General features: G+C 46.3%; 1 protein-coding gene across 5 annotated transcripts in view; it reads right to left on the bottom strand.

The window, feature by feature from the left end:
* The window catches only part of LOC142590620 (uncharacterized), a 328,406-nt gene that overhangs the window by 212,417 nt on the left and 103,833 nt on the right, over positions 1–12,156 (bottom strand). For all 5 annotated transcript variants that reach the window (XM_075702951.1, XM_075702953.1, XM_075702954.1 and 2 more), the window contains exons 10-12: positions 4,119–4,184; positions 3,979–4,044; positions 2,647–2,750 (exon numbers count right to left, since the gene is read on the bottom strand). In XM_075702951.1, the coding sequence (XP_075559066.1) occupies positions 2,647–2,750; positions 3,979–4,044; positions 4,119–4,184 (236 nt within the window). The remainder of the gene's footprint in view (positions 1–2,646; positions 2,751–3,978; positions 4,045–4,118; positions 4,185–12,156) is intronic.

Genomic DNA, 12,156 nt, shown 5'->3' with positions numbered 1-12,156 from the left:
ATTGCTGCTACGCTCCTTAAGTCGTTCTTTCAATTGATGTATTTTTGGGTACTTTTTTTTGTTACTCGCGCACTGATCGCCTGACCGGCTCTTCTAGCCGCAAAAACATGCCGCCAACGACAACCCTGGATCTCCCTAACCTCTCGTACCCATGCCCCCCATGCCGTTCTTTTTCTTTTCTCGATCTTTTCCCCCCCTTGGAATCCCTTTTTTTCCTGTTTCATTTATTTTCTTTTCTCCCCGAGATTGTCCCCTCGTCTTAGAAACCACGCTTACGGACGTCAGGCGACAGCGCTCATTAGCTCGGAACTCTCCTTTTATAAGCAACCACCACCGACAACAACCGCACGAGACGTCACACTACTGACCTTTCAGGAGGACGAGGCCACCTTTGATTAAGATAGGTCCTCCTATCGAAACGTTGGCCAATCATTTTATCCCTGTTTATAACCTTTATACCATAAAAGAAATGTCGGAAGATACCTATAAAGAAATGGGTTTGATTCAGTAGAGATACCAGCAGTCAAAGGCATTATATAATCAGGGAGTACCGACCGCTTACGTAAACATACTGGAAAGTATCTAAAGAGGTTCCACAGCTAGCGTTATTCTCCACTTGAAAAGTAGAAAGATACCAAGAAAATAACTACAAAGGTTCTACAGCTACCTTTATTCTACCAAGAAAAGCAGGAATATATCTATACAAAAAGGTGTCAGGCAAGGAGACACAATTTCTCCAATGCCATTCACTGCGTGCTTGGAAGAAGTATTCAAGCTATTAAACTCGGAAGGCATAGGAGTAAATTTGCAGATGACATTTTTCTATTCAGCAACAATGCAGACGAGTTGCAACAAATGATTGAGGACCTTAACAGAAAGAGCAAAATTGGGGTTGAAGATTAATATGCAGAAGACAAAGACTGAATGAATTGCCGGGCAAGGGAACAAGAGTTCAGGATTGCCAGACAGCCTCTAGAGTCTATGAAGGAGTACGTTTACCTAGGTCAATTACTCACAGGGAACCCTGATATTGAGAAGGAAATTTACAGAAGAATAAAATGATTGGAGAGCATACGGAAGACACTGTCAGCTCCTGACCGGAAGCTCACCATTATCATTGAAAAGGAAGATGAAGGATCAGTGGATTTTACCAGTGCTGACATATGGAGCAGAGACTTGGAGACTGACAAAGAAACTTAAGAAGAAGTTAAGGACCATGCAAAGCGCGATGGAACAAAGATTTCTAGGCATAACGCTCCGAGACGTAGAAGCGCGACTGAACGAGGCTGTAGAAAGAAACAAATACTCAGACGCAACACTTGTCTGTGTATTTGTTTCTTTCTGCGTTCTCGTTCAGCAGCGCTTCTACATTCTACCATGGATGCTAACCAACTAGCCCGCCAACGTTCGTTAAGTGATGAAAACGGAGTGGTTTGGATCATATATCAAATGGGGATAGCCGATATTCTAATTGACATTAACAGAAAAAAGGGAGCTCTTCCGGTCATGTAATGCATAAGTTAGGTAACCGGTGGACTATTAGGATGATATAATGGGTGCGAAGAGAAGGGCAATCGAGGACGGGAGAAGACTAGGTGGGGCCATGAAATTAGGCAATTTCCCGGCGTTAGATAGGATCGGTTGGCGCAGGACAAAGATAATTGGAGATTCCAGTGAGAGTCCTTCGTCCTGCAGTGCAAATAATACAGGTTGTTGTTGTTGTTGTTGTTGATGATGATGATTTCTTGTGTAGAATAATAATAATAATCGTTATTATTATTATTATTATTATTATTATTATTATTATTATTATTATTATTATTATTATTATTATTATTATTATTATTATTATTATTATTATTATTATTATTATTATTATGAAATATATACAGTAATTTTCGCTCATGGGATGCCGGCGCCAGATACAGGCACCGGGTTTTCTTCGGCTCGGGCCCTTAACGTTGACGCGGTAAGGAATGTTAGTGTTGCACTTGGCATTACACTTCGCTAGTACCAGAAAAGGCAGTATTCACATTTGAGGCGTCATCATGAGTCAGGAGACACGAAAAAGCGAACGGCAGGCGGGGACACCGTTTGGAAGTTCCACGCCAGCTTGCGACGACGACAACGGCGATAATACGAGAATGTTCTTTGCGCCTAATGAAGTCGACGGCCTCCCATGTACGTCCTGGGGCTCAGATCGCGACGCGAATTTGTTTTTTTAATACGCGCTTACGTTTCACTTTTGCTTCGCGTAGCGAGCTCCCTTACCGCCAAGATAGAAAAACAAAGATTGCAACGTAATTACTGCAGTCTAAATGTATTGAATGCCTCTTTTGCGTGTCCCTTAAATCTCTGCGTCGGTCCTAGCTAGGCCGAGGATGATAGTCAGAAAAACGACGACAAATTCACTGATATGCGTCCTATTTAGGGCCAAGAGCATTTGAATGCACTAGTGTTGATTCGGCACACCCAGAACGACAGATTATGGCTGAAGTAAGGTTGGGGAACAAAGCACTTTGACACCAGAGGGTTTACACAATATATAACGCGTCGTACGCACGTACCTCACTGAACCAGCAAGAAACAGGAAAAAAAAAAGCGATGCGTGCATCCGCTGTTGCAGATTGTCTAGGCGTCTCTTACCCATTTTTCCAGGTGATAATCTTGGTATTCCCAAGCGTCCTGGCCAGCTCGTTTGTCTGGTACGGTTCCTCGCGCCATGCTACGAGAAGCTCATTCGAGACGCCCTGCGTGTACGCGAGCGTCACTCTGCGATCCAGATCAAGCACACTGCGATAAATATCCAAGAAAGTGCACGGAAAGGTAGCCGCCGCAGTAGCTCGATTCGGAGAGCATCGATCGCACACGCAATGCCGAAGCTCCGCAGGTGGGTAGTTTGTCATTTCCTTTTGTTTCTCTTTTCCATATTTCAACCTTTCCGTTTAGACAGCAGTTAAGAATCTTACATAATATGCATGTTAACACATCTGTGAATGTATATAAAAAGTGGTGGGTCGGTTTTTTTGGGAAATACTCTCATCATTAAGGAGTAAGATGGAATCGTCGACAGGGACAAATGTTCTGTAAACTTCTTGTGGCAACTGAACACGATAGCTACCACGAACGATACGAAAACTGCATCAATTAAACAGAACTAGATATTACCGTCAGACTCTTCAATTGTCACAATTATTGTACGCTTTTCTACTACGGTTTCTGCATTGGCGAGTGTAGTTCGATATCGCTGTCCTGTGCAATTCAAATTTTAACGCCGTACACATGAGGTTACACGCTTGAATGTGTAAATAGCTGTAGCGATAAGTTTTCGTTGGCTTCATTGTGTACTTCTCGTGGTTATGACTAAGAAATATCGAGCACCTCGTGCTCGATAGGCGGGTCTTGGAGCAATGAAGCAGCAGTTGCAGTCCAGCACCTGGGTATGTCCTTTTTCATGTATGCGGAAAGTGTTCGATTTAAGTGGGCTACTTCAATGTCATGGATCACCAACTAGCCTATCATTACCTATTAATCATGTAAGCAGACTGTCTTATGGCGTTCCACAACCTTGCTTGGGGGTTTTCTCCAAGTGTCCACGTATTCGACACGTTTATTTCCTCGGCTGCACTGGCGTTCTAATGGCTGGGCGGGTGTACGGCGTCATTAAGACACAGGCGCTCTGAGAAACCAGAAGTGCAATACCTGAGCGTCTCTACGCACACGCAATAATTGCGAACTGTTGTACTTACAATGAAATATTTTGGTGACATTTGTTTCATTTGCAAAGTCGCCAAGCCCTATGAAGCCAACCAGAAATACAAAGTTTAGGCCCATGCGTGAAATGCTCGTCATGCCCGTGCAGGCTTAGCCGCCCTGCTTGCCGCTTCCATAGACACCGGAGTTTCCTCGAGGGATTTCTGTCGGAAGGTATGACCAAAGAGGGACAAGAAAACCTCCGTGCAAGTTCCCTGCACTTACAGGTCCGAAGGCGCTCAGTTCTTCGTCAGTTGTCGTACTGCTAAACACGCGCACGGCCACGTAGTTCTGCGAGTATAACGAGATGCCCTTTGTTAGTTCGAGGCCACGACACCGAAAATGAGCGCTAATAGTTAGCATACCTGGAGGGCCTTCTGGGTCGCCGCGTCACCCAGTATGAAGTGAGCCATGCGGAACACCAGCAAGTCCTGCGGAGAAGACAACTACTGTTGTTGAATCAATTGTTTTAAATTCGTTGCCACTTGCATCGAGCACACCGTCTAGAAACCAAAAGCAGGTTATTATTTCTTCCGATTGTTACTTCTTCCGGAAGTTCCTCCGGTCGGATTTTCTTCACAAATGCCTCCGGAATGTTACCAATGAGAAGCTACGCAAACCATTAAGCTTATATAGAAACAATTTCGGAAGCCAGCATCATTTAAGTTAAAAGTGCAGCTTCGAGAGTTCCATAATTTGGAGAGCAAAGCGATTACCCGCATATTCTAGCAGGTGGAGCAGCGAATAGGAGATCAAAGAAAATACAACAAAGTCACCTGCAGCGTAAAATATTTTAATATATTTTGTTTGCTTTCACCAAAATTAGATGCGGGAATGTAAATGCGCCTTTTCTGTCTTTGTTCTTTTTTTGCTGCAGAAATTGCCTTGAAAACTACAGAATTTCTTAACAATTACTTGTTTTCAAAGGCAGAGTCCCAATGTAAACGCATAAATATATCTTCCGAAATAGCTGACCGCAATTGCATCTGTTCGTTTGCATTTGTATTCTTGATTTAACGCGAGCATCAATTAACTTGTTCATTGCCTGTGTAGATGCATGCTTTTTTGCTTCGGCAGTGATTAAAAATACTTGATCGAAACTATTCTCCAACCAAGAGCGATTACAATGCGTTTTGTAGTGAGCTGGCCGCAGTGCTTCGTATTGAATCAACTGCGGCGCTGTCTATAGAATGACTAAATTTGTCAAAACTAAAACGTATGTCCCTAAGCTAGTCCGAAATCGCCTATTGCTATTAGTACTCTGCTATTGCGTACTCAAAATCGTGTATTTTTACATTTCAATGTGTCCGAACTACTACAGATAGTTGTTAAGAACATTTGTAACCCTAACACCGCTGATGTTGCCCCCAAACCTAGCAGGGGGTCGTCAAGTGGCTAACATACTCCTTTTGTCCTGACCAGCAGGTAGCGCCTCGTATCGCCCAAAAAATTAATAAATCAAATTAAATGAAGTGCTAGGCCTCCGTGCTTCCCATATGTAACGTCACGCGTTTTGGCCGAGATTGCGAGCTGTGCATACGCTGTGACCGCCCTTCGCAACGCAAGATTATAGCAATGCAATGCAAGGGCCGTATAACGTAAAACTATTCCAACATGGTTTCCAGCATTACAATCTCCCGACGTCAAATTTGCGTAACCGCCGGCGCAAGCATCGAGTGTTCACCCACAGGGTTGTCTTAACAAACCAATCAAATGCTCCCTTCGTTCATTGGAGGTCACTTTTGTTTGCTTGGAAACCGGATAACATTGCCTGCACTGAGCGGCTTGTCTATTTGGCTATCTGAGCGGCTTGTCTATTTGGCTATCTGAGCGGCTATCTATTTGGCTCACAAGAGGCGAGGAGCACGCTCAAGGCGAGAGGGATTCGATGGGGCCGAGCCACTGCACTGAATATTGATAGCCGAATGAAGAGGGTGGTGCCGGCGATTGCAATCGGTCCGCTTTCTCTTACTTGGCCCTCGGTGGCTCGTCGACAATCGCGGCGGCTACAACGGAAGCTTAATAATGACGCTAAAACGGATCCTCAGCAAAGAAGAGTTGGCAGAACGAGGTCGTAAACATGCCGAGAGTTCTGGAAAACGTTACACGGCCACGCAAAATGCCTTATTACACGCATATAAGCCCATGCTCTACGGCAGGTGCCCGTAGACGGTGCCTGAGCGATCGGCGGCAGCCATCTTTTGTTCCTTTCGGAACGGGGCAGCCTGCGGCTATTCAGAAGAAAAGTCAGTTTCGTTCGGCATAATATGCATCTTTAACGCGTACACGTCACATTGACGCGGTCAGTTTACGCGGTCTTTTGACGTCACATGACAGGCCTGTGAAGTGGCTGCAGCCCGAAAACATTTGACCAATACCCGAGGTCTAATAGTGAAGAGGCGTCGAATCAGAAATAACTATTTTTCTTTTGTTCGGCCCAATCATGCATAGTCAGTGTGTGCAAGTCATATCAGATGCGGAGCTTTCGCGGTTTTCATGACGTCGCTTGACAGACAGGTAAGTGGGGTGGTCCAAAAATGTTTTTGAACAATCGCGGTGGGCTGATTGCAGAATTGAAATAATAAAGTTTGGAATCATAATCATCATCATCAGCCTGGTTACACCCACTGCAGGGCAAAGGCCTCTCCCATACTTCTCCAACTACCCCGGTCATGTACTAATTGTGGCCATCTCGTCCCTGCCCACCTAACTTTCTGCCGCCCCCTGCTACGCTTGCCTTTCCTTGGAATCCAGTGCGTTAACCTTAATGACCATCGGTTATCTTCTCTCCTCATTACATGTCCTGCACATGCCCATTTGTTTTCCTTGATTTGAACTAAGACGTCATTAACTCGCGTTTGTTCCCTAATCCAATCTCCACTTTTCTTATCCCTTGACGTTACACCCATCATTCTTCTTTCCATAGCTCGTTGAGTCGTCCCCAATTTAAGAAGAACCATTTTCGTAAGCCTCTATGTTTCTGCCCCGTACGTGAGTAGTGGTAAGACACAGCTGTTATACACTTTTCTCTTGAGGGATAATGGCAACCGGCTGTTCATGATCAGAGAATGCCTGCCAAACGCACCCCATCCCATTCTTATTCTTCTGATTATATCAGTCTCATGATCCGGATCCGCAGTCACTCCCTAAGTAGATGTATTCCCTTACCACTTCCAGTGCGTCGCTACCTATTGTAAACTGCTGTCCTCTTCCGAGGCTGTTAAACATTACCTTAGTTTTCTGCAGATTAATTTTTTGACCCACTCTTCTGCTTTGCCTCTCCAGGTCAGTGAGCATGCATTGCAATTGGTCCCCTGAGTTACTAAGCAAGGCAATATCATCTGCGAATCACAAGTTACTAAGGTATTCTCCATTAACTCTTATCCCCAATTCTTCCCAATCCAGGTCTCTCAATACCTCCTGTAACCGCGCTGTGAATAGCATTGGAGAGATCGTATGTCCCTGCCTGACGCCTTTCATTATTGGGATTTTGTTGCTTTTTTTATGGAGGACTACGGTGGCTGTGGAGCCGCTATAGACGAGAAAACCATGGCCAGGCGGCGCTACTGCGCCTCCTGACAGCGCCCCCAATGTGGAAGCGTCAAGCCGCGCGGTCGCGCCGTGGCGCAGTCTCCGCTTTGTTTACATTGTGTTGTCCGCGGTTTTCTTCGCTGCTCGTGCTCACGGCGCTCCGTTTTCGACGGCGGCAGATCGCCTGCTTGCGCAACAGCGATGCAAAGATTGTCTTGCGGTTTCAAGAAGGCTGCCGACGCCGACAGCTTTTTTTCGTGGCGGCAACCTCACGATAGGGGAGCGTCTGCTTCCGAACGTGTACGGCGTTGAACAAATTGTGGACGGTGATGTGATAGTGGAAGCCAAGTGCGTGTCACAGGTGTCCGACAAGATCGCAGACGACGTCGAGTTAGAGGTACGCACCATGTTCAGAAATTTAGCCACTTTTATTTCAATTACAACATAAGTCACACTGGCAGCAGGAACTTCTGTTGTCATACTACTCGATGACTGCAGATCCATTGGGCTGCTTCTTGACGGTTCCGTCACTTCACAAAGGCTTTTTCTGGAGTCTGTTTCACACGTGTCTTGCCGCTGCTCAAGAGCTGCGTCGCTGCAGTACGAAAGCAGATGTCCCGGTGGTGCTGACTGCTGAGAAGACTGTTGTGATTGCCATTGGTCTGTTTGGCACCGCTTCCACCTGCATCGCATATGAATGAAACAGTATGGGTGCCTATTTGTTGTGGGGATTAAATTACTCCCAATAATACGTTTGCAAAGGTAACGTTCCTGTGATTGTGTGCATATATTATTCTACAAGAGCGGTACCACTACAAGTTATGATACTTGCACACTTAGATACTTAGAAAGCATGGGAAAACAACAAACATAACGCGCACGTCTCGAGCGGCTGCTTTCCGATCTGCCGCTTCCCGATGCACGCGACGACCGCGGCTTGCATTAAATACGGTCTGCTACCACACAAAAGTAGCGCGCGGCCCCTTTCGTTACCTGCACAACTAGTAATTTAAGTTGCAGCGTTTGGAAAAGGGAAATAATTCTCTTGAGCTCGTCGATGCCGATCGCGAGGGAAGGCACAGTGCAATCAAATAAATTCGGGGGTTCTAAGCGCCACAACCATGCCAAAACCACGAAATCATTATGAGGCCCGCTGTAATGGGGAGTCTCAGGAATAATTTTAACCTCTGGGGGTTCTTTAACGTGCACAAAAATCAAAGCACACGGTAACAAGGGTGTTCTTGCATTTTGCCCCTATCGATATGCGACCGCCGTGGCTGGGAATCGAGCACGCGTCGTAGAGCTTAGCGGCGCAACACGCCTGCATTTACCGCTAACAAACGGCGGATGCCACCACAATTCAACAACGCGACACGACTAAACAAACGGCCGTGCACTAACAACAGGCATATGACTATTCCGCTTTCAAGATATTACACGCGAATGCGAAAGTATGAGACTTACTTGACTCGGCGCACTGCAGTTATCCATGCTTGTCGTCTGTCCTTCTCGTACCACTTCCCAGGAAATCTGTAGAACTTCACGGGCGGCGTACAACCCTTTCGTGTTTTCGAGGCGGCTGTGGCAATCAACAACACATCAGTATTGCGTGCCACCTTTCCTGGCTGATGAGGTCGCACTCGGCATCGCAAAAACCACGCGCACGAGCGCTCCCGCTGTACAGAACACAGGCGCGCGCTAGCGCAGCGACGACCCTCGAAACTTCCATCGGTCCGCTAGGGGAGCATTCGGCGCTGGTGCCACGCGGGCAAACTTTAGGTTGCCTCGTCTATAGATATATTTCAGTATTTTTACATACGGCTCGTCTACACCCTGATTCCGTAATGCCTCCATGACTGCTGAGGTTTCGACTGAGTCAAACGCTTTCTCGTAATCAATGAAAGCTATATATAAGGGTTGGTTATATTCCGCACATTTCTCTATCACCAGATTGATTGTGTGAATATTGTCTATTGATGAGTAGCCTTTACAGAATCCTGCCTCGCCCTTTGCTTGGCAGAAGTCTAAGGTGTCCCTGACTCTATTTGCGATTACCATAGTAAATATTTTGTAGGCAATGGACAGTAAGCTGATCGGTCTATAATATTTCCTGTCTTTGGCATCCCATTTCTTATAGATTTGGATTATGTTGGTGTTCTTGCAAGATTTCACTACGCTCGAGGTCATGAGGCATTGCGTATACAGGGTGGCCAGTTTTGTAGAACAATTTCCCCACCATCCTCCAACATATCTGCTGTTACGTAATCCTCCCCAGCTGCCTTCCCCCGTTGCACAGCTTCCAAGGCTTTCCTTACTTCTTGCGCTGTTACTTGTGGGATTTCAAATTCCTCCGGATTATTCTGTCTTCCATTATCGTCGTGGGTGCCACTGTTACTGTATAAATCACTATAGAACTCCTCAGCCATTTGAACTATCTCATCCATATTAGTAATGATATTGCCGGATTTGTCTCTTAACGCATACATCTGATTCTTGACAATTCCTCGTTTCTTCTTCGCTGCTTTTATGCTTCCTCCTTTCCTGAGAGCATGTTCAATTCTATCCATATTATACTTCCTTATGTCAGCTGTCTTACGCTTGTTGATTACCTTGGAAAATTCTGCCAGTTCTATTCAAGCTGTAGTGTTAGAGGTTTTCATACATTGGCGTTTCTTGATCAGATCTTTCGTCTCCTGCGAGAGCTTACTGTTATCTTGTCTAACGGAGTTGCCACCGACTTCTTTTGCACACTCCTTAATAATGCCCATAAGATTGCCGTTCATTGTTTCGGCACTAAGGTCCTCTTCCTGACTTAGAGCCGAATACCTGTTCTGTAGCTTGATCCGAAATTCCTCTATTTTCCCTCTTACCGCTAACTCATTGATCGGCTTCTTATGTACCAGTTTCTTCCGTTCCCTTCTCAGGTCTAGGCTACTTCGAGTTCTTACCATCCTATGGTCACTGCAGCGCACTTTACCGAGCACGTCCACATCTTGTATGGTGCCAGGGTTAGCGCAGAGTATAAGGTCTATTTCATTTCTAGTCTCGCCATTCGAGCTCCTCCACGTCCACTTTCGGCTATCCCGCTTGCGGAAGAACGTATTCATTATCCGCATATTATTCTGTTCTGCAAACTCTACTAATAACTCTCCCCTGCAATTCCTAGTGTCTATGCCATATTCCCCCACTGACTTGTCTCCAGCCTGCTTCTCGCCTAGCTTGGCATTGAAGTCGCCTGTCAGTAAAGTGTATTTCGTTTTGACTTTACCCATCGCCAATTCCACGTCTTCATAGAAGCTTTCGACTTCGTGGTCATCATGACTCGATGTAGGGGCGTAGACCTGTACGACCTTCACTTTGTACCTCTTATTAGGTTTCACAACCAGACCTGCCGCCCTCTCGTTAATGCTATAGTATTCCTGTATGTTACCAGCTATATTCTTATTAATCAGGAATCCGACTCCCAGTTCTCGTCTCTCCGCTAAGCCCCGGTAGCACAGGACGTGCCCGCTTTTCAGCACTGTATATGCTCTTTTGTCCTTCTAACTTCACTGAGCCCTATTATATCCCATTTACTGCCCTATAATTCCTCCAATAGCACTGCTAGACTCGCCTCACTAGATAACGTTCTAGTGTTAAACGTTGCCAGGTTCAGATTCCAATGGTGGCCTGTCCGGATCCGGGGATTCTTAGCACCCTCTGCTGCGCTTCGCAGCTGCTGGGGACTGAGGGCCGGGGTTTGATTCTTGTATTCTTATGGGAGGTAGTGGCCAAGTAATGCACCAGGGTGGCCAATCCTGCTCTGGTGAGGGAATGCGTTACCGATTCTGGTCACCGGGATCAGGCCGCACTCCAGGCCTGTTTATGCAATTTTATTAACACATGGATTTTTTTCTTTCTTTTTTTTAATCCGGTGGAAAATTGCGCGGCACCGGGACTCGAACCTCGGTCCTCTTGCATGCGAGGCGAATGTTCTACCTCTACGTAGTGTGGAATAGTTTTACGTTATAGCGCCTCGATAATACCACCTAGTTATAGCCCAGTTAGGATACTGTAGGTATTCGTATTAAATAAATAAACTTTACAAAAATCACCGCCCAAGCACTGCATACAGGTGGTTTACCAGCGAACTTGAAACGGTTGTGTCCGGTGTTTATCACTGGGCTAATCCCTACGCTTCCTTAAGCGACGGCTTAGTAGGCTACCGGATCCTCGGTACGCAGTTGCGGCTTGCGCTCGGCTGCACCAGCCTGTTCTTGTGCCCGGGCTGCAGCATCGGCACGGCGTAGACGAGCTCGTTCCTGGTTACGCTCGATGCGTTACTGATCGAAAGCTGCCTGCTCCTCAGGAGTACGTATGACGCGTGGCCTACACATTTTGGAGCCGGACAGAAACTGCTGCCCACGCGCTTCGCTGTGATGGAGAGCAATGACGTCACTACCGGCGCAGCCAATTTTTTTTTTCTCACATGCACATGCAGTTGCGCCGTAGGAGTTTTCGGCGGGCACGCAACAGATGGACGAATCGGCTCACCATATACAGCTTCGCTGTTAAAACGTGTCACTCCGCTCTTTCTGTGGTAATTAGGTGCGTATCTGAGACGGCTTCCATGGAATACGTAGCATTCCTTCCATCGAATTTCATGACGCGCATCCAATCTTCCATGCGTGACGCAGTGTTTCTTTGCCAGGAGTGCCTGCCCTCAGATTGGTTCCTCTTGCTTTCGCATAACGTTGTCTGTTATGTATGAAACCGAGCATAGCTTAACCTGCTCTTCACACAATGTGTAACCGACTACGTGAACTAGTATTGGCTTACAAGTTGCACTGAAGGCTGCCGTGTGTAGCGCGACAGCACAGTAGTCGAAACGAT

Source organism: Dermacentor variabilis, chromosome 8, assembly GCF_050947875.1.
Source record: "Dermacentor variabilis isolate Ectoservices chromosome 8, ASM5094787v1, whole genome shotgun sequence".
Lineage (NCBI taxonomy): Eukaryota > Metazoa > Arthropoda > Arachnida > Ixodida > Ixodidae > Dermacentor > Dermacentor variabilis.
Note: the sequence above shows the minus strand (reverse complement) of the source record. Positions and strands in the feature narration are given on the sequence as shown.